Source organism: Furipterus horrens, unplaced genomic scaffold, assembly GCF_987537825.1.
Source record: "Furipterus horrens unplaced genomic scaffold, mFurHor1.1.pri manual_scaffold_13, whole genome shotgun sequence".
Lineage (NCBI taxonomy): Eukaryota > Metazoa > Chordata > Mammalia > Chiroptera > Furipteridae > Furipterus > Furipterus horrens.
In genome coordinates this window covers 32,805,308-32,827,700 of record NW_028327183.1, presented here as the reverse complement: position 1 = coordinate 32,827,700, position 22,393 = coordinate 32,805,308, and the positions used below count along the sequence as shown (strand labels likewise).

The 22,393-nt window shown below is 56.0% G+C and overlaps 1 protein-coding gene across 1 annotated transcript; it reads right to left on the bottom strand.

Annotated features, from left to right (window-relative positions):
• Positions 1 to 175: 175 nt before the first annotated feature.
• Positions 176 to 21,122, bottom strand: CDH15 (cadherin 15). The gene is made up of 14 exons (XM_090258981.1): positions 20,999 to 21,122; positions 14,015 to 14,173; positions 13,672 to 13,827; positions 12,406 to 12,550; positions 6,860 to 7,020; positions 5,877 to 6,005; positions 5,306 to 5,491; positions 4,235 to 4,488; positions 3,431 to 3,573; positions 3,029 to 3,265; positions 2,546 to 2,785; positions 2,277 to 2,413; positions 1,901 to 2,068; positions 176 to 890 (listed from the first exon to the last, which is right to left on the bottom strand). The coding sequence occupies exons 1-14, from the start codon at positions 21,038 to 21,040 to the stop codon at positions 690 to 692; spliced, it is 2,358 nt and encodes a 785-aa protein (XP_090115107.1). The 5' UTR covers positions 21,041 to 21,122; the 3' UTR covers positions 176 to 689.
• Positions 21,123 to 22,393: the final 1,271 nt, after the last annotated feature.

Genomic DNA, 22,393 nt, shown 5'->3' with positions numbered 1-22,393 from the left:
GGCCCTGCCCCCCACCACCACATGTGAAGGATAAAGGCATCCATGAAACTTGGCATCCTCACTGGTTCTTCCCTCAGACCCCATCCTGGGGCTGGAGGGGGCTCCCCACTCCAGGTTCCACAAAGCAAGGGGGCCTGCAGCCCCTCCCACTGCCCCACTGTCAGGGGCCAGCCCCCTGCTGCCACTCTGGCAGGACTAGGGTGGAGCGAGGCCTTGCAGGGCATTGTGCAGACCCAGCCCTGGAGAGACAGCACATTTTTAATTCACATTTGTCGGAGAGCTACTTCCTTCCACGCAAAGATGAGACCTGCACGGGGGAGGCAGAGCTGGGGATGAGGGTGGCTGCTCCCCCATTGCAGGCAACTCAGAGCAGTGCAGTTGGGCCCTCAGGGCAGGAGGGGCACTTGCTCCCCACAGCTCTGCCCCAGGCTCTGGGTGCTGCTGGGGGACTCCATACGCCCCTGGGAGAAGCAGGCTGCCCAAAGGCCCCTAGGCGTGGGGCCAGATGCCCGTAGCCACCTCCATACAAGCCAGCTGGTCCTCCAAGCTACACAGCCAGCTGTTGGCATGTCCGGTCAGACCCCCATGGTCAGGCTGCCCATCCTGGTAAGCGTGTCCACCCTCTGTCCAGGTGGCTGTGCCCTCAGCAGTGTGGGTGCAGAAAGCTCACGTCCCTGTTCTGAGTGGCCTTAGAGGGGGCCATACAAGTCGGCCAGCCGGGCGAAACGAGGGCCCCAGTCCTGGAGGCAGCTGTAGTCTTGGTCCTCATCACCCAGACTGGATAGGATGGAGCTCAGTGTCCCTGCCATGGACCCATCCCCTTCATAGTCATAGATGAGAGCCGTATCATAGGGCGGGACGCTGAGGTCATTGTCTGCAGCTTCCAAGCCCTACAGAGAAGCCCCAGGAGTTCAGAGCCCTTGCACACACAGCCCAACTGCCGCACAGGGTGAGGTCAACCCAAGGTATGGCACCAGGAAGGGACAGAGGAAGTCTGAGGGTAACCAGGGTCTCAGGGAGCAGCCCTGAATGTGTGGACATCATTGGGAGCCCCAGTCCCAGTATTCAGATTTGAACAGAAGGTTCCCTCTGGGCGGCCTTCCTTCCTTGGGCCCAGCCCTCTCAGAAGATTGTGTTCTGCCTGAGGCTTACAAACACCCCATCTGGGAGAACAACTGTTCTGCCTGTTAAAGGTTTGGCAAATGGTCTGTTGCCTCTGCCTGTGCTTGTCACCTTGTCTACGCACACATCGGCTCCTGCGGGGTTGCAGACCTAACCGGGACCTGCAGCTGGGTCTGCCCCTCTCCAGGCATCTGCCAGGCCTTCTCTGAGCCAGGGCACTAAGTCCATGGGCAGGTGTGGCACCTGGCACGCTACTGTGAAGTGTCTGCACGCTCCTCACTCAATTTGATTTCCCATGTTCTGGGCACCTCCAGTGTTGACCTCAGCAGGTCAGTGACGCTGTGTCCAGAGGAGCTACTATGGACACTTGGGTTTCGCTGGCAGCTGCATATCTACCCACGGGAGTAATTAAGTTTCCTCTGCCAGTGCTTGGTGGACAGCGCTGCAGGGAAGGCTCCAACCAACCCCAGCTCAACTAGACTCACTGTGCTCCTGTGCAGGGGTTCAGCAGCCTCCTCTTGCTGTGGGCTCTAGTACTTACAGCCCTCTGCTCTCTCAGCCTCACTCAGCTCTCAGGTCTTCAGGAGCTTCCTAAAACCTCAGCCAGGATTCCCCAGTAGTGACCCTACTCCCCGCAACTGCATTCATACAAAGGTATACAGAGGCACCTGTACGTGCTGTGCATGCATGGGTATATGTGTGCATGTTTGTGCACGCACATAGGTGTGCATGCATGTACATGTGTGCCCCCTGCCCTCCCCGCCCCTGGGGGACCTACGTCATTGATGAAGTCTGCCATGTCTGCAGGGCTGGTGGGCAGTGCGCGGGATGGTGGGGGGCGCACTCGGCTGAACGGGGCATCACGGCGCAGTGGTGGCCGTCCCAGAGGGGTGTTCAGGGCTGCCAACTTGGATGGGTGGCGCAGCTGGCTGATGTCATAGGCATCCTGCAGACAAAGTGTGTGGACTTAAGCCTAGATGGATGACAGGGTGGGGGTTCTATCCTAGGCACCTTCCTGAGATGGCACGATGGGCTTGGGGTAGGGAGAGGATCTAGGGAGGCCCCTGCCCTTGGAGCCTAGGTGCCGGCTCACAATTCTTCCCACAGCTTCACATTCTGAACCACCATGCCCCTCACCCCACCCCTGCACTTACCTGGTCTTCCTCCCCACCCCCTTGCTCATCATAGTTGAGGATGTTGTCCCTGAGGTCGTCCTGTAGTCCCTGCAGAAGCCCCTTGTCCCACGACGGCTGCCGCAACTGCGTGAGGAGGGCCACTGGCAGGACAAGCACTGCCAGTGCAGGAGGACAGGGTGAGGTTGGTGCTAGGTGTGGCTGTGTGGGGGTGTGGCAGCGGGGAGGGGTGGGGAGTGTCCGGAGGCTCCAGGGTCTGAGGTCAGGGGTCTCAGGGCATGGGCACTCACAGAGCAGCAGGATGACGCTGGCCAGCACAATGACCAGGGCGCCCAGACTGATGCCCGTGCCCCTTGCCCTCAGTGCAGTGGCCCCCTGCAGGCAGGCACCGTCCTGGCCACAGTGGCACACAGTCACATTCAGGGGCTGCTCGCGCTGCTGTGGCGGGTGCCCCGAGTCCCGGAGCAGCAGGCTGAGGCGGTGCAGCCCCTCCTGGACCTGGTGCCGCAACCGCAGGCGTGCGTGGCTCACTGTGGAGGGCATGGAGGTCAACAGGGTCCTCCTGGGATGGCCACGTCCCCTCTGTGCCCCATGGGGATCATGAGATGCTGACCTGTTTCCTATCTGCCCACTAAGTGTGATAACTAATCCCCTCCCCCCATCCCCTGAGGGTGCATTGAAGTGAGAACCAGCAGAACTATGTCATGAATCTTGAGTGCCCCTCTGGGTCCCAGGTCTCTACCCCCAGGGTTGGGGTAGGGGTTGGAGCTCACTGTTAATCTGGCTGAGGCTCCAGTTCCCGGCCAGCTCTGGAAACCTGGGGCTCAGCAGGAAGTGGAAAGGGGCCCCGTGGGGGGGCAGGTCCTCATCTGTGGCACCCAGGAGAAGGCCAGAGCCCTGGTCTGGCTCACTGCACAGGCTTCCAGATGGTGGGGACAGCTCAGGGGCATGGTCATTGACCTCCAGGATCTCAATGGACAGGGTCCCGGTGGCCGTGCGGGGCGGGGAGGCTGCAAACAAAAGAGGCCTGGTGGGCTTCTTGCCTCTGTCAGAGCCCACTGCCTCTCCTGTAAGTCTGCTCAGTGGAGGACCTGGCTCTCAGCCCTTGGGCAGCAGCAGGGACTCCCAGCCTGGGTTGGAGAGCCATGGAGCCCAGGCAGCGATTCAGTGCTCACCATCATCATGGGCCAGGATGATGGCCCTGTACCAGCCATCCTTGAGGAAGGGGGAGGCCGGACTGAGCACACGCTGGGTCTGGACCCAGCCTGTGGCTCTATCCACTTGCAGCCAGTCCTCAGGGTCATAGTCCTTGGAGTAGCTGTCAACCAAGGAGGAAGGAAGGGAACAGGATGGTTCTGAGCTCCATGGGACCCACTAGAGCTGTGGTCACATACCAACATACAGATATACATCCCCCATACACATATGCACCCCCCACACACACACACACTAGCCTTTGAGGCCCTAATCTCTGTTATTTTCTATCCTAATCCACAGATCAGGAAACTGAGGCTCAGGAAGGCAGGTGAGCTCACAAGGGCCCTGTGGTGACTGAGTGGCACAACACAGCATCATTTTGATAGGATTCCACCCATGGGCACTGTGGAGACAGACACAGATACACAGCACCACAGCTGGGGGTGGAATCTAAGGGCTAGTCCCATGGGAGCAACGCTCGCCAGAATGAACTGGGCTGGACTCCCAGGGGCTAGTCAGGAGAGACTGTGGTGGTGTCAGTATGTGCTGACTGGAGCCCAATCCTGCCCTGTGGAACAAGGTCACACATGGGTCTCAAGTCCCTGGACCGCCAGGGACATACACAGACAGATAAGCCCTCCACCCTCTGACCAAGGTCTTGATGGGAACCCTCAGGGCCCAGGGGCTGGGTGCTCTCAGCTGTGCTCCTGGCCCTGGCAGGGAAATGGAGGAATGGGGCTATTAGATCCCTTGGCCTCACCCCCAGGGCCCCCGGAGGGCACCTGAGCCTCTGCAGCTGCTGTGTGTCGGGGTCTCGGGCAGAGAAGGTGGCCACAGGGGTTCCCGGGGCTACCCCCTCAGCCAGGCTAGTCCTCAGTGGGTTCTCCTGGAACACCGGCGCCTCATTGACATCCTGCACCTGGACGCTGACTCGGGCCTGGTCCCGCTCTGCCCTGTGGGCAGCTGCCTGCAGGGGCGCCTCGTTCTGCACCACCACTTTGAGGTCGTACTGGTCACAACTCTCATAGTCGAGGGGCTGTGGGGAGGAAGCAGAGATGGTAGCCTGCTCAGGACTCTGGGCCCCCTTCATGATTGGCCTCCCAGAGGAAGGTGTGGCTGGGAGGCCTCTGCCTTGTGCTGCTGCCCCTGGATCTGTCCTCAGAGCCCCCACTGTGCTTTTCCTTTATAGCCTTGGAAAAAATAAAAATTATACAGGACAAAAAAGGCACAAAGGATAATGTAGAAATGATAAGTGACACTCATAGCTCAAAACGAATGTGTTGGGTGTTGTGTGGTCAGTTTTATATGTCGCTTGGCTGGGCAGTCCTCCCCAGCAACTCACACAAACACTTATCTGGGTATTGCTGGAAGGTAGCTGGTAGCTGTGGTTAAATTAACTTCTACCACCTGGGTGAGCCTCATCCATAGTTGAAAGTCTTTAAGAGCAAAACTGAGATTTCTGAGGAAGACAGAATTCTGCCTTGAGACTGCAGGACCAGCTCACAGGTGCCAGCTCACCCTACACATCTTGGGCCCCCGCAATGGCGCGAGCCAATTTCTTGCCATAAATATTTTCATATCTCAATACGTATGTGTACACATTTTTCCTACTGTCTCACAACTGACACAGGTACAGTCTGTAGTCACACACAATTATATACATAAGGTGGCAGCAGCACGCTGTACATAACATGCTTGTCAGGGGGCCCTGTTGTCCTGTGGTCAGCCTGCCCTGAGTCAGCAGTCCCAGTGTTTCCCGGGGCTCCAAACTGTCCCAGGGCATGAGGTGAGGCTTCCTCCTCAGCTCTGCTCACAGCGATACCCCGGCTGGGGGAGCTGGGCATCCTGCTCACCTTCACCACAGACAGTACGCCCTCGTTGGTCTTGAGGTCTGTACGGATAGCAAAATGCCCATCAGGGTCGCCCTCCAGGATGGTGAACCTGGCCGCCCAGTTCGGGGAACCTGGCAGATCCTTGTCCTCCACCTCCAGCCGTCCCACGTCGACTCCACTCGTAGCCTCTGGGACCTCCATGAAGAACTGTGAGAGCCCACCCCCATTACCTGCCAGGGTTGCCAGGGGCAGGGACACCTTCCTTTGCCCCTCCCAGGTTGGTTTGTTTTTAGAGTCACCACCTGCCCAGGGGCCCATGAGCCCTCTCCATGGGCTCAGCTGCACAAGGGCTTGGGGGAGACACAGGGATTCTGGGCTGCTTCTCCCAAGGCCCCTCTCTGCTCCTTCTGATGGTTTACTGCTCATGAGCACCACCTCTGTTGTCCCCAACTCTTATCTCTGTGCTACCTGTGCAGGCCTCATGCTCCAAAGCACCTAGTCTCACACCCTCCACAAAGCCCTGGTCCCCACTGGGCCTGGGGAGGGAAGGACAGTAGAGTAGGGGCTGGTGGGGTGGGGACAGGGGTGGCACCTCATCCCTGGTGAACCCAGGGGCATTGTCATTGACATCCTCGAGGGTGATGATGGCTGAAGCGGTGGCGGTCAGGCCATCTCCAGACATGTCTGCCACTTGCAGTGTCAGATTGTACATGGCGACCACCTGGGGGATGGCAACAGGGGGTCAGGAGACAGAGAGGTCACAGAGCCAGGCAAGGAGCAGGACACTTGCGGACTCAGCCCACACAAGAGATCCTGGTGGGTGGCAGAGGCCCCATGTGGCCCCAAGACCCTGCCTGACCCCAAGCTCTGGGGCAAAATGTGATGCCTGGCCTCTCAGGGTCCAATGGCACCACTGTCAGTCCTAGACTCTGCGCCAGCCTAGGAGTGGGCGAGAGGCCAGATAAGCATTTACAGAGCACCTACTGCAGCTGGGTGCTGAGGGCCACCAACGAGCCAGGTCCCTGCCATAGCAGGGGGGCGGAGGGGAAATGATGATCACCTAACACTGCCAGTGACCAGACAGAGCCACACAAGTGGCTGTGAAGAAACCAAGAAGGGCTTCCTGGAGGTGCTGACACAAGCCTGGCAGTGACAGCAGCAGGGGTCCTGACACAGGGTGGCTATCACTTCAGAGCATGAGTGGTCACTGTGGGGCCCAAGAGGTAACAAGCCCGACTGCATAGTGGGCAATGGGCATTTTGGGCAGAAAAAACTCTGAGTGTGTGTCAGGGCCAGGCACTGTGCTGAGGGCCTTTCATACCCTCTCCCGACCTAACACACAACTACCCATGAGGCAGCAGCCCAGGGCCCAGAGCCACTGTGAGCATTTGCAGCAACTGGGGCCCCCCTTCCACTGTAGGGGGGAGAGTCGCTGAGCAAGTCGGGGTCAGAGGGCCTGACTCTGAATGAGCTGCCCCTGTCCACCCAAGCGCCAACAAGGCGGGCAAAGACTGATCAAATGTGACACCGGTTCCCCTGTTCCCAGCTTCCAAAGCTGAGTGGTAGCGGCCTCACCTCGCGGTCCAGGCCCACTTGCACTGTGCGAATCTCCCCCGTATGCTCATCGATGCTGAAGAGCTGCGGACTGCCCTGCTCCAGGATGGAGTACCGCAGGGCTGCATTGTCTGTTTCTGGGTCGTCAGCATCAGTGGCCTCAGCTTTGGTCACAAAGGTGCCTGGGAAGGGGGGGAACATGTGGGTAAGACACCCGTGGGTGTCTACTCCTAAGTTCCACTCCTCTGTGGCCTGCCATGCCAGGTCAAGCCTCCCTCCCAACCTTAGGCCTTTGCAGACTAGTATGTCCAGGCATTTTGCCTGTGTTGTAGGTAGGGGAGGAAGCAGTAGTGTATGATACAGGATACCTACATTTCCCACAAGACACTGAGGCAGCCCGGCAGGGGCTGAGAGGACGGGGTCAGACTAGGCAGCCAGCAGGAGAACCTGAGGCTGGCCCTGAACTCCCGCTGCTTGGGAGACAGAGGATGTGCCAGCACCCTGAGCAGGTGCTGTCCTCAGCCCCACCTACAGAGAGGAGCAGTGGCCAGGGCTAAACCTGTGCTCTGGGGCAAATAAGTCACCGAATCTCAGGAAGGGGTGGGGGATATAAATGAGCCAGGAGTCTCCTCAAGGCCTGTCCCCACACGCATTTCCCATCTGGTGAGATTTAGGCCTGACTGTCATATGGTAGAAAGCCAAATGGAAAAAGGCAGAAAAATGATGGAATTAGAAAACCACGTTTCGCAGCTGTCAGAATAACACTGGATTTAGGTGAGAACCATCAGTGAATGCTAAGACTGGTGGGTGGAAGTTTGAAGAGTAACAGGATATTTGCACAGTCTCAAAGTACCTTCCACAAGCTACCTATTAACTACAAAGGCAAAAACAGAAAAATCACAGCGGAAAAGCCTAGCAGACACTCCCTTCACTAAACGGATCAAAGTCAGCATCTCCAGGAATGGGACGTGTGTGCCTCCTGATATGATGCACTGGGGAGGATGCGGAATCACCTCTGTGGGAGTCCCACCGAAACTGCAAAGCCCAAATCCAACCACACAGACCCACATTCAGAGACAACCTTCAAAATAGTTGCTTAAAGGCTTCAGGATGTCAGCATCATGATTAAGGAGGTGAAAGACTTGTACAGTGAAAACTACAAAACATTGCTAAAAGAAAGTAAAGAAGACAAATAAATAGGAACACATCCCATGTTCATGGATTAGAAGACTTAATACTGTTAAAATATCAGTACTACCCAAAGTGACCTACAGATTCAATGCAATCTCCATCAAAATCCCAAGGATGCCCTGACCACTGCGGCTCAGTTGGTTGGGATCGTCCTGCAAAACAAAAGGTCTACAGTTCAATTCCTGGTCAGGGCACATGCCTAGGTTGCGGGTCGCATGTGAGAGGAAACCAATCAATGTTTCTCTCACTTCCCTTCTTTCTAAAAAAAAAAGTAATAATAATTAATTTTTTAAAATCCCAAGGACATTTTTTTTTCATATACAGAAAAACCATTCTAAAATTCATATGGAATCTCAGGGAAACCCAAATAGCCAAAACAATCTTGAAAAAGAACAAAACTAGAGGGCTCACATTTTCTAATTTTAAAACTTGCTCCAAAGGTACAATAATTAATACAGTGTGGGACTGCCATAAAGACAGACATATAGACCAATGGAATAGAATAGAGAGGCCACAAGTTAATCCTCACATATACGGTCAAATTATTTTTGACAAGGAAGCAATGACCATTCAATAGGGAAAGAACAGTCTTCTCAACAAACAGTGCTGGGAAAACTGGATATCCACATGCAAGAGAGTGAACTGGACCCCTACTTACCTAATATATATACATTTATATATATAAACTCAAAATGGGTCAAAGACCTAAATGTAAGGCCTAAAACTATAAAACTCTCAGAAGATAACAGGGGAAAAGCTTCATGACCCTGGACTTGGCAATAATTTCTTGGACATGACACCAAAGGCACAGCAACAAAGAAAAAAGAAACAAAGTGGACTTCATAAAAATTAAAGTTTTGTTCATCAAAAGACACAATTGAGCAAAAACATAACCGTAGAATGGAAGAAAATATTTGCAATCATATGTCTGGTAAGGATTACTATCCAAAGTACAAAGAGAATGCCTAAAAATTCAACAACAAATAAATTCATTTTACTCAAAAAAGAGTAAAAACTTGAATAGACACTTCTCCAAAGAAAACATACAATGGTCAATAAGCATATGAAAAGATGATCAACATCACTAATCATTAGGGAAATGAAAATAAAAACTACAATGAGATACCACCTTACTCCCGTAAGGCTGGGTACTCTCCAAAAAGCAGAAAATAAGTGCTGGCAGGGATGTGGAGAATCTGGAACCCTTGTGCCTGTCGGTGGGAACATAAAAATAGGGCAGTCACTATGGAGAACAGTATGGTGGTCATTCAAAAAGTTAAAAAAGAGAACTACCATATAACCCAGAAATTCCACTTCTGAGGATATACCCAAAGAATTGAAAGCAAGGTCTCTAAGATATAGTTGTACATCCATGTTCATAGCAGCATTATTCACAACAGCTAACACATGGAAGCAACTCAAGTTTCCATCAATAGATGAATGGACAAGTAAAATGTGTTCCCTACATACAATGGAGTATTATTCAGCCTTTAAAAAGGAAGGAAATTCTGTCCTGGTTGGTGCGGCTCAGCTAGTTGGAGCATCATCCAGTGGACCAAAAGGTCACGGGTTCAATTCCCAGTCAGGGCACATGCCTAGGTTGCGGGTTTGGTCCCTGTCGGGGTGCATGCAAAAGGCAACCAATTGATGTTTCTCTTTCGTATCAGTGTCCCTCCCTCTCTCTCCCCCACCACTTCCCTTTTCTCTGAAAATCTGTAAGCATGTCCTCGGGTGAGGATTTTAACAAAAGGAAGGAAAACATGCTACAACATGGATGTCCATTCTGGTAAGTGAAATAAGCCAGTCAGACAAATACTGTAGGATTCCACTCATATTAAGCACCTTGTCAATTCATAGAAATGGAAAGTAGACAAGTGGTTGCCAGGGGCTGAGAAGGAGGAAATGGGGAGTCGGTGTTTAATGGGAACAGAGTTTTGGTTTGGGAAGATGCAAAGAGCTACGGTGATGGATGGTGGTAATGTGTGCACGACATTATGAATGTGATTCATAAGGCTGAACCTAATGGCTATGGAATGTTCCAGACAGAGGAGGAATGAGGAAGCCTGGTGAGCGGAGGCGGAAAGAGATCATCAGTCCCACCTGGATGAGAACAAGTGCATAATCCACAAAATAGTACTTATTTTGAGTTCATCAGACTGGTGAGGGCACAAGGCAACCTGATAAACAGGAATCCGGGATGGGACCAGCCTCTTCGGGGACAGGAGAGGCAGAGGCCTCCCCATCTGGTGGAGCAAGGCAGGAAGAGAGGAGGTAAAATGGATCAGACGCTCAAAGGCAGAGGGCAGGCTAACATGAATCTCATGGTCCTGGGAGCCCTGACCCAGGGGCTCTGTGCCCTTTTGTCAGTCCTTGTCCCAGGCCCCTTCTAAGTGCTCGCTGAGAAAGACAGCGCAGGAGGCGGCGCAGGAGGGCACCTGTGGCTCTGGCTGGCAGGGTCTGCCTAGCTTGGGGTGAGCAGGAGGACTGGCAAGGCCAAGTGGTGCTCTGTACTGTTCTCAATTACAGGGTGATGATGGGGTTGCTGGTGGAGAAAAGGACTTTGCCTTGAGCAGGAGGAAAGGAAGCTTGCCTTTGGGGGAGGGGGCCGAAACCCTGAACAAGCCCCATCCCAGAGGCTAAAGTGCACAGGGACCACATATAACTGAGACCCCTGCCCCCACAAGGAGCCTTGTCTGGGTACCATGCAACAGCAGTCACCCTGGCAGAGGGTAGGAGCGTGTGGAGAGACCCCTGTGTGCATGGGCACACAGGGCCTGCCGAAGTCACAAATACTGAGAGAAGCCCCAAGAAGCTGCAGCAACAGAGGCGAGGCTGGCCCAGCTACAAATGACACCTGCCCACTACCCACTTCCCCAAGTGGGGGCATCCCCCCCAATTTGCAGGCATTCGCTGTTTACCTCCATCTCTGCTGTACTTTTACACACAGATCTATCCTCAAAGATCAAGCAGCCATCACAACAGAACTCTGAAAGAACTAAGATCAGTGTGTGAAAGGCTCTAATGGAAAAGGTGGGCAACACACGTGAACAGATGGGGAATTCAGAGGACATATGGGGACTAGAAGAAGAGGCAGGGGTTTCTTTTGCTCTAAAAGGCATTATTGGACTAACTGAAATGGAATAAGGTCTGTAGATGAGATATTAGTGTCAATATTAACTTCCTGATTTTGATAATTGTACTGTGGCTAATAAGAATGTATACACTGAAGGCATCAGGTCTACAACCAGCATTCAGGAAGGAAGGAAGGGAGGGAGGGAAGGAGGGAGGAAAGAAGGAAGGGAGGGAGGGAGGGAGGAAAGAAGGAAGGGAGGGAGGGAAGAAGGAAAGAAGGGAGGGAAGGAGGGAGGGAGGGAAAGTTAAAGCAAACATGATACACATCACATCTCTGTGAAGGGTGTACAGGAATTCTTGACAACTTTTCGTCAAAATAAAAAGTTAAAAGTAGAAGAAGTATAATCTTTTCAAATCATGAAAAACAGAAAAGTGGGATGAAATAAAATAAACATGCATGACAAAGGAGGGCACACCTCTTCCACGAATCAGTGCTCTCCTGTCTGAAGCACAGGACTTGCCTGGGATTTGACCAAGCCCCTGGGAGCAGGATGGAAAAGAAGGAGGGAATCGTTCTCTACCATGAAATCTGTCTGCCTTGGAACAGACTCAGACAAATAACTCTGTTTTGTAAAGACTCATAAAGGACAAAGGGTTGTGTTTTGTTTGTGATCAAAATGCAAAATTGAGAAGCAACAAGCCCTGGCCAGGTAGCTCAGTTAGAGTGTCCTCCCCGTATGCCATGGTTGTGGGTTTGATCCCCAGTCAGGACGTGTACAAGAAACAACCAATGAATGCATAAATAAGTGGAACAACAAATTGATGTTTCTCTCTCTGTCTCTTAAAAAAAAAAGAAAGAAAAGGCAACAACAGGGCATGACTGCTTAATGGGCATAGGGTTTCCTTTTGGGGGGATGAAAATGGTCTGAAACTAGATAAGGTGTCAGCTGCACAACATTGTGAATGTACTAAATGCTACTGAAGTGTTCATTTTAAACGGTTAATCTTATGTGAATTTCACCTCAGTCTAAAAGAAGCAGCAGCAGCCAGAGCTTTGCCATCCATAGAACTTCTTATTGCATTTTTGGAGATATGGGGGTATGAAATTTATACTGAAATAGGAAGAGACTTGAGTTGACTTGTGGAAATTCCATCTGTACTGGAAATTTTACTTGTCTTCAGACTCTTTGAAGGACCTCTGAGATTCTTGCTAAAGGGAAATCCTGGACTTCTAACCTACCCAGAGCCCCGCGGTGGCGGTTCCCCAGGAACGGGTGGGCAGGGTGGCCAGGCTCCCACCTCACCTGGCACAGCGCCCTCCAGCACGTGGCCAGTGAACACCTCTTGCCGGAAGACAGGCCTGTTGTCATTCTGATCCACAACCACAATCTCCAGGTCTGTGGGTTCCTCCAGGGTGGATCCTCCGAGGTCCAGAGCAAAGGCCCTTAGCTATTCAAGTGGAGAGCAAGGACCAGCACTGTGATCCCCAAATGTCCATGGTTCCCACAAGGGCAATGCAAAAGCGACAGCAAGTGCAGACTTTGTGTTTGCTGGAAACACCAACTTAAACAGATGAGAAACAGTATAGGGGTGGGGCATGTGCTGCAGCACATGGAACTTCCTCTCAAGAGGAGACGGGATTTCTCGCATCGGGCAGGGTGATCATCATGCTCCCTTCTTGCACTGGTCACCAGGAAGCCTGCAGCTAAGTGTGACTGAAATAACGCCCTCACTAGTATTCCTGGTCTCTCCCTTTTTCTGTACAGTTTTGGCTCCTCTTAAAGTTTATTTTAATTCCTCTGTACACATGAAATTTTTAATTAAACCACTTCTTATCCTTTTGGAGGATATGGCCATGGTATAATTTCTAGGTAAAGACATACTCTCTAATAACTTTCTGTGTAAGGAAACCAAGAGTTGGTTCTTGGAGTCTTAAGGAAGATTCAGGGCACACAAAGGCAGAGGCGGAGGCCCCTTCCCCAAGGCAGGTTCAAACGGGCATTTTGGACAGGACAGGCCGAGGGCAGGCAGGTTACTCTGCAGGGGACTCAGATGAGGTCCCTGGCCCCTCCTCGGCCTCTTGCCTACCTGGCTCCTCATCTTCCTCTCCACTGCCTTTTCACACACCCCTTCAAGGGGTGGGTCGTGGTGTCTTCCTTGGGTCCCACCCCCCAGGAATCAATGGCCCCTGCTGGCAGGCTTTGGCAATTCTGTGGGATCCTTCCAGCGTCCCATCCCCACTAAACGTAGCCAGGTGGGGCGAGAACCGACTGTCAAGGGGTCCCCAATACGGGGTGATACTTTCCTGGGGAGGCAACGCCTGCCCTTGTTGCAGGCTGCCCAGTCCTCCGGTCAGAACTAAGCTGCTCCTCCATGGGCCTCAGTCTGCTCCTTTGTTAAGTGGGGATAAAACATCTGCTTCCCTCGTCCCCGCCTCTGCTCTCCCAATTAAGGATGCCAGATCTTGCCTGAGAAGCGACCCAATTAAGGATGCCAGATCTTGCCTGAGAAGCGATTTGGCCTAACGTGCCCACAGGGGAACTAGAGTCTGGTGCGGGGAGGGGCCCTACCCTGAAGCGGTCTGTCTTCTCCCGGTCCAGCATGGCATTCAGGAACACCTTGCCTGTGAACTTGTCAATGGAGAACACGCCCCGGGGCTCCTCATCCACACCAGGCCCCTGGATGCTGTAGATGACTCCGCCCAGCTGCTGCTTGTCGGACTTGATCTGACAGGGCAGGAAATGGGCTGGGGGAGGGGTCCTGAAAGGAGAGGTCCCTCCCTTCTCTGCCGCCTCGGCCCCTCCCCTGGCTCGGCCTGGGCCCCAAGGGCGTCCCAATCCTAAAGCGCATGCCATCGGGGACCCGCCAGGACAACCAGCCCCAGCTCTGCCCACTGTAGCCGCTTGCCCTCACCTGCACCAGCGGGTAGGGGAGGCGCTTGTGGTTCTCGGACACACTGATGGGGGGGATGACCCAGGCTCTGCGAACGCGGCCCAGCGCAGGCGCCCGCCGCCAGGGCAACAGGGTGCTGGGCGTCTTCAGCCTGGGGACCCCCAGTGAAAGGCCCAGGCTCTGCATCAAGGACACAAAGAGCTGTCACACAGCCACACCGCCAGTGAGCGGAGAGCAGGCAGTACTGAGTGAGAGCTACTCCCCTCCGGTGACAGGTGGGTGAACTCCCCGCCCTGGAGGGCAAGGGGCACCTTGCTCCACATCAGAACCCTGAGCTCACAGCCCTGGGAGGCCCCAGCAGCCACATCCCCAAGCCTGGAGCCCCCAAAGCTCAGCGTTTGTCTCTTGCCCTCTCCTGGGAGCCCCAGAGGCCAGGAACCAGACGTTGTCACAGGCCCTGGATGACTGGGGGCAGGGGGTTGTCCCTTATCTCACCTTCCTGAGGGACAAACATCTCCCCACCATGTGGCTCAGGGTCTAGGGCCTGGGAGGCATGGTACACGGGGTGGGGGTGGGTGGAGGTGGGGTGGGGTGGGGTGGAGTGTGGAGAACCTGGGACTTGGAGAGGAGGCCTTGGAGGGATCAAGTTTTGAGTAATGGGAACAACAGCTGGCCCAGCTGGGGCCCCTCCCCAGGGATGACCCTTGTGGTGAAGAATGTGGATAAAGGGGTGGGAGGTGGTGGACAAGAGAGGCGGGAGCCTGGGAACACTGCTGCCCGCTCCACATGGCTGGATCTGTGGGAGGTGGAGGGGTGGGGCCTCCTGCCTGCAGGCTGAGGGCAGTGGGGGGGTGACATGTGGCCGCCCCAGGCCTTGTCACGGCTTGGATTCTTGAGGATTGGTTGAGTTCAATGAGACCAACGCTTTTGTCAGAAGAGGCCCAGAGACAGGAAGGGGTCACCAGAGGGACCAGCCTGTGCTGTTTTTCTCTGGCAACTGTGGAACAAGGTGCCATTTCCACACCAATACCTTAGTTCCTAGCACCTAGGAGCCCTTGGGCCCGCTCCTCCAGCCTAATCCATATGTCCAGCCGTGTGCGATGCCCTCACTCAGGTCACAGCGCCCAGTCTGTGGGGCTGCAGAGGAGGTCGTGGAGCACTCTACCCCATGGTGAGGGGCACGTAGGGGGGCCAGCATGGGAGAGGGGCTAAAACTCTCCCAGACCCACCACCAACTCTCTGTCGCCACAGATAGCCCTCCTATGAGTCATGGGCAAACTCATCCCACACTTTCCAGGACGGCCCTGGCTTACACATGAGGTCCCTGCACTGGTTCCTCAACCAGGTGCTGGCTGGCCTGAGTGTGGGGTCTGGCAAGGAGGCACCGGGGGCCCCTCATGCTCCTCAAACCATGGTCGAGGCCCACGCTGGTGCAGCTCTTGGAAAGGCTATGGGAGGGTGCGTTCCTCACATTCTCCTGCAGCTAAACCCAGCTGGGACCCAGCAGGTGATGGAGCCTCCCTGCCCCCCACAGGCCCTAACAGCCCTTATCCTGGTCCTGCCAGGCTCTGTGCCCCCAGGGATGGCCCTTGGAGCTGTCTGTTCCCATCCAGGGTCCCCTGGGCCCTTCTGAAGGGGGCTCTTTTCTAGTCAAGGTAGACCAGGTGGCTCCCAGGCCCTTAAAGCCCCATACCAGCTGCTTGGTCCTGCCGACTTCCACTTTCTCTCCCTTCCGGCCATGGAGTCTATGGAGGGGAAGAAGGCTGGGGTGGGCTGGTGGCCTCAAGGGAGTAGGGGGCAGTGTGTGGTGAGTAGGGGTGCTTAGAGGTAGGGGCAGAAGGCTGCTGTGCTATGTGATTCTCTCATTTCCACTCCCCTCCGTCGCCTCCCCCTTCTGCCCAGGCCTTGTTCTCTGGGCTCAGGGCTGGGCACAGTGGGTCCTCAGACACCTTGGTGACAGAATGGTAGTAACATCCAAATGAAAGCTGACGACCTCTCTGATGGTCCCAGGCCATCTCCCCAGTTTTGGAGTCCTCCTCCCACTGCCTCGCCTAAAGTGCCAGGGGCATGTCACCTGCAGGGCCTTGAGTCCAGGTAGCAGTTTATAGAAAGAACCAGGCGGCTGGCCAGCCCTGCACTCCCTGCAGCCCGACAGATGGCAGCCCTGGCCTCTGAGCCTGCCTGGGTCTTCTTGCCAAAACCACCTGGGCACAAGCCACTTCCAGGTTGGCCTGGTGTTCCCACCAAGCGGAGACCTGCTCTGCCTTTGTCACCATGCTAGTGGGGACAGTATCTCTGTTTTGAGCATCTGTGGGCAGCACCAAGCTCACATCCTGCCTTGCTCCTTGCCTTTCCCTCCCTCCTCTTTCCCATGCCCTCTCTCAGCCCTCACAGCCCCTAGGAATGGTGGTAATCACTTCATTTCACAGTTCCCTGGAGCAAGGCTCAGAGAGGCTGGGCTACCATTTGCTCAAGGCCACAAAGCCAGAACACAGCTGAGCTGGGAGCCATAGGAAACCTCCATGACTCAGAGGAGCAGGCTCTGAACAAAGCCCAGTGCTTACATCAGTGCCTGCCCTGCCCTGACTTCCACATGGGGTAAGGGCTGGACAGGGAGTGGGGCACAATCCACTGGTGCTCCTTGACCTCAGGATCTTAGAGGGACACTGGGGACCACACTCCGCCCTGTCCAGCTGCTGCCACACTTGGGCTACCTCCGCCGCCCCCACTCAGCCCACCACAGAGCCTATGTCTGCTCCCTTCTGCCAGCGGCCTGTACTGACACTCCAGGACGCCCACCAGCATGGCGTAGGGTCAGTATGGTGGAGGCAGAGCCTGGGAGTCCTGGGCCCCAGTCTGTCTGTGGCCCAAGTTCAAGAGGTCAGCAGAAGCCACAGAGCCTTGGCAGAGGACCGTGGCCCAGATCAGAGGCTGCGGTGGGTGGGGTGGCTGGGCTGGACTTCCGGAGCTCAGGAGCACTTCTCAGTTTGTCCTTTATCCTCCCACCATCTCGTTCCCAGAACATGTGGCTGGCGGGGGGAAGGAGTCGCCTAGGGATTGTGGGACAAAGCCACATGGACAAAGCCAGCTCACACAGCCCCCCAGCATGCGGGCAACACCCTTGAGCAACATGTGCTCATAAATGCCACCCACCTTGCTGTCTCCCATGTCAAGCCAGAACCAACGGGTATTGTGGACCCACTGCCCTCGAATGGGTGCCCAACGACACCCCCATGGTCACCCTTGGCCTGCCCTTAACCAAGAACCTGAGAGGACACTCTGGAAGCCCTAGAGACACCAGGGTCCCTCACTGGGGTCTGCCCAGCACTGGCACCCAACTGAAGGGCTGCCAAGTAGTGAAGCTCCCACTATGCACAGAGGGAGCACTTGCTACGGCCTCCTGCAGAGGTTGGAGTAGTGCTGCCCAACCCAGACCCAGTCAAGGGCCCTGGGCCTGTGAGCAGCTGGCCACCTGATTCCCTGATGTTTCTCTGGCCTCAGGGAAGTCCCCATCCCACAGGACTGGTGATCATGCCTCCTCCCTGGTCAGACAACACGGGGAACATGAAGCACTTAACACAGGCCAGGATTTCAAAAGCTGACCAATGCAAGACTCACAGGGCGGGGAGGGGGAGCATTGTTAAAATAGGGATTCCATGAGCTTACCCCAGCCCTAGTAAATTAGAGCACACAGGTGGTCCGGAACCCTGCATGATCCCTGGAAACATTGGGGAAAACGGGCAGGCACTGGGCTGAAAGGTGGGACTTAGGGTCAAACAGCCCTGATGGGGCTCTGGCCCTACAGGCAAGTCCCTCCACATCCCAGGGGCTCTGTGTGTGGGTTGACACCAGGGCCTGTGGTAAGGGCCAGACAGAGCATGTGGTGGGTGCTGGATAAGTATATCACTGCCAACTTTTCTGTTCAGAAGAAATGGAGAGAAAGTGCCCGTCCTGCCGGTGGGCCTGGGGCAGGCTGCAGGGCTCTCTGCGTCTCTCCATCAGCCCAGGTGGGTTCAGAACGAGGAATTATAAGTCACGGCCCCTCTCCCAGGAGCATGGGAAGAAAGCTGAGCATGTGGCTGGATGCTCACCACCCTAGAAAGGGAGGCTAGTGACTAGGGAAGCAGGGTGGAAAGTGAGGAGACACCCTGCCTCCTGCCTCTCTTGGCACTGGGTCCTCTAGTGGCTCCCTGGTGAAAGGCGAGCAGGGGACCTGGGCTTGGGCAGGATGTTTGCTGATTGGGGTCCACCTCCCCAGAGCCCTGTCCACAGCTGTGCATCTTGGTTGGATAAAGAGGAGCAAGCATTTTCTATTCCACCTCCTCCTGGTGTACTTGGGCAAACCTGAGAAAATATGGATGCAGCAGCAGCTTGGGGAAGGGGTTCTGGGTATAGGGCCATCCCTCCAACAGTGCCTCAGCCCTGGGTTTTTCAGATTCCAAGAACCAGGCAGGAGGCCTATAGCCTGGTGGAGCCTGGGTTTGGGGAGAGGCCAGGTGCCGTGAAGGGCAAGAATCCCTGTTCTGGACTCCCCACAAGCTTCTGGGGCCTGAGCCCCTTCCCCCAAGGCTGGAATCCAGGCCACCTCATTCCTGGATGGCCTGGCAAGCATCAGGCATGCCAGGAATGGACCAGCTGTCTGCCTGGCCCATAGCAGCCCCTGTGCTCCCCTCCAGCTGCTGTAGGCTTCAGGGAAGGAATGAAGATGGCCAGGCAAAGGGCCGTGGGAAGGGCAGCCCTTTCCTCTGCTTGTACCCCCTACTATGGCAAACTGCCACCATGATCCTGCCATCCTGCCCACCTCGGAGAGCCAGTGGTCCAGGAGCCGACTTCCCCCTCTGCCTCTGTTACCGTTACCCATCACCCTAATGTGTGGCGACAGCCCCCACCTGTGCTGGAGGAGGTGGGTATATCTGCTGTGGGTGCCATCTTGTTCCAGGCACTTTCCCACATTGCCCCCTGGGGGTCTTCACACTTTACAAAGCCCCCCAGGAGAGTGGCTGAGTCCCCATCTTCCTTCCAGAAACCATGTGGCTCACTAGCCAAACGCAGGCTTGGGGTCCCTCCCAGCAGGGCATGAGTCTGTCCTGATTCGTCCATGCTACCCCAATCCCTTTGCCAGTCCCAGGTAGGGTACAGTCCCAGAGTAAACTCAGCTCCTGGAGACACTGTGGGCAGAGGGAGAGGGTGACAAAGGTCAGTCCTGAAAATATACACTCAAAGCCCCCTGTTTGAGATTTTAGAGACACAGACGGGATGGGTGAGCCTCATCCAAGGCAATGGATCTGCACTGTCCGGTCTCCAGCCCCAAGCCACCCCACCCCCATCCCCCAGCCCTGTTGGGCCTGGGGCCGGCCTGCCTTGGGGGTTCATAGAGGTGGAGGAAAGTGTCCAAGGGCTGCCACAGGACCCTGAGGCTGCACAGGAGAGGACTAATGTTGGAAAGCTGAGCTGGGTGGGGGAGGGGCGGGCTGGTCCCCTCCCTCCCCTCACAATGGAACTAATTTGAGTGCTGAGTGCTGGAACTTGAGCAGCCAGGCCCCCACTGCTGGTCCCTCACCCGGACCTGAATCCCACAGCTGTCTGGAGATGGGGGATTCTGCAGTATCCCTGGGGGTGGGGTGGAGGGGAGGAATCGGAGAGGTTTCTACTCCCCTCCCCTGCAGCAGAGCGAAAGGAGGGCAGTCCCAGATCCAGAGGACCACCTGCAGGAATGTGCCTGCGCTATAGGGGTGGGGTGCTGGGGCAGAAATGCTGTTCCTGGGTCAAGTGGAAAGGGAGAGTGGCAGGCATTGAGGCATTTGGGCCTTAAGGTGGGTGGCCTCCCGGCAGAGGGCTGGAAGGATACAGGCTGTGGGCAGCTAGGCCATGCTGGGCTGAAGTGACTGCTGCATGCTGAGCCCACCGGACATGGCAGCTGAGGCCTAGGCACTGGGACACTGTCTCTGAGGGGGACAAGGGGAGGGCACAAAGACAGGGGAGGAGGTGGCTGGAGCAGGGGTGCTAGGTGCCCTGAGGGGCCAGCTGCTGTGGAGGGTCTGGCTGGCCGGGACCTGGTCAGCTGCCAGGCTGAAACCTGAGCTGGCCAGCCAGAGCTTGGAGGTCTGTGGGAATTAGGGGAATTCAGGAAGCCCCTGTGGTGGGTGTCTGGGAGCCTGCCTCTCATCAGCATCTGGTGCTGCTTGATGGGCCTGGAACTACAATAGCAACCAATGATTCCACACTGTGACCATTGCCTGGCCTTTGGCCTGTGACCCTGGCTCAGCCCAGTCCTCTGAAAGCAGAAGGCCACTGAGGCCACAGGCTCTGTTCCTGGGCACAGCCTAGTGCCTGCTCAGCAGCCTAGGGCATGAGGAGATGTGGCCCTACCCGGGGGGTGCCCATGGGAGGGCAGAAGGGGGCAGCCTGTGCTTCCTTCTACCCATCCTGCTCCCATGTTGGGGAGGCTGGAGGAGCAGCAGGGTTGTGGCGGGTGGTGGGCTTTGTGCTGGACTTGGCTTCCCTGGGCACCGGACACTCCCAAGGGCCAGCGAGTTCCTGGAGGGTGAAGCATGGAGCTGCCCCAGCTGGCAGGGCTCATGGAGCAGGGCTCAGACTTCTCCCTAAACTAGTTAGCAACTCAGCAGGGTTGAGAAATCTGGCCTCCCAGCTCCTCTAGCTGGGGTTGCTCCTGCCGCTGCTTCGCGCGCTCTCCCGGCCTTTACTGCAACACTGAGGCTAAGGGGCACACCTCAGAGGGAGGGGCTGTCCCGCTAGGTGATCTCCTGGCAATCGCCCAGCTTAACTCCCAGTCCGGTCCAGGCGGAGGAAGTAACACCCGCCTCTGGACCCCCCTCACTCAGGGGCACAGAGCGCTTTGGACAATGCTGCCTCACCCAGGACCCTCAGCTCACCGGCCCCCAAACGCACCCAGGGCCAGTAGTCCCCGGGAGGCCGGGCGCCCTACCCTAAGAGGCTGTCAGGCAGCGTAGGGGTCAGGGACCCTGCGCGGCGCCCATGCCTTACCTGGGCCAGGAGCCAGAGGGCGAGGAGGAGCGTGGTGTCCATGGGGCCACGGGCTGAGTGACCGCCGGCGGGCAGAGCTGCGCCTGCTGCTCGGATAGAGAGAGCCCCGCTGAGTGACAGCACAAGTGCGCGGGCGGAGAGACAGAGAGAGTGACTGCACGTGGGCGGGGCGGGGCCTGGTGTTGAAGGACAGCACAAGTGTGCGGTCTGGGGGCCCAGTGAGTGACAGCACGTGTGTGTGTGGGCGGGGCGGGGGCGGGGCCTGGTGCTGAGTGGCAGCACAAGAGTGCGGGCGGGGCCGGGAGGGGGCCAAGCGAGTGACAGCGTGTGTGCTGAATGGGCCGGGGGCGGGGGGGGGGGTGGCGCGCCAGGACTAAGTGACAGCAAGTGTGCGGGGGTGGGAGGCTGGGTTGATTGACAGCACAGTGCTGGGCAAAAGAGTGCGGTCAAGAATGAGTTACAGCTCTGTGTGGGTGGGCCGGGGAGGGCGGGGCCTTGACTGAGCTACAGCAATGTGTGGGTCGGGTTGGGTTGGTCCAAGGGCTAAGTGACAGGACATGTGCACCGGGGTTGAGGGGCCGAGCCAGTGACAGCTCTTGAGAGGCCTCCGAGCGGGGCTGGTGGCTGGTTCCGGCCGGCCGGGTATCAGGCAGCTTTCCTGGGATTCTCCGCTCCCAGGGTCAGATGGTGGAACCAAGCCTGTCAGAAAAGGCAGTGGTCGATGGGGTTGAGCTAGGATACCAGAGTGGATTCACTCACTGATTTTTTTTCTTTTCTGGTCTGGAAACTCACCAGGCACACTCCTGCCTCAGGGGCCCTTGCACTGGCTGTTCCCTTTGCCTGGAATGCTCTTCCCTGCTCTCCCTTAGATTTGCTGCTCACTGCCTCGGGGCTTTGTCTAATGGCACTTCCTCACCACCCTATTAGACATTGTCACCACCCATCACAGGTAACTCACATCATTAATTACATTTGCAAAATTTGTTCACTGTCTGTGGTGGAGCTCTCCTGGGGCCAGGTTATTCCCTGCTGACCCCCAAGGCTAGCACACAGAGAGCCAGGCACAAATCCAGCCCTCCCCACTCTAGCAAGAAGCCCCTCCTTCCTACTCTGGTCTTGGTCCTCCTCTGTTGGCGGTTCCTTGGTTAAGATCTTTGGATCTCCAAAAACCCTGCATGCCTGTGGTGCAGATGCACTATCTCTCCCAGGCCCAGCATGCGGTAAGGGGCAGGGAGAGAGAAGGAGGGGAGGAAGGACCCTGCCGCTGACATGCATCCTGAGGAGCAGGAGCAGTGGGGAGTGGGGCTGCTGACCAGCCCTGGTCCTAGTCTGGGGAGCCTCCGTCTGGGTCTTCTCTGTCGCAGGAGTAGGCAGGAGCCTCTTGCTTTTCCCTCC

Excerpts from the sequence above, each read along its gene's own strand:
- CDH15 (XM_090258981.1), bottom strand. The coding sequence starts at position 21,040 with ATGGACACCACGCTCCTCCTCGCCCTCTGGCTCCTGGCCCAG. Across the intron at positions 2,786-3,028 it reads GAGCCTCAGCCAGATTAACA|TGAGCCACGCACGCCTGCGG; the intron begins GTGAGCTCCAAC and ends TGCCCTCCACAG. Across the intron at positions 2,414-2,545 it reads CAGCGTCATCCTGCTGCTCT|TGCTTGTCCTGCCAGTGGCC; the intron begins GTGAGTGCCCAT and ends CTGCACTGGCAG.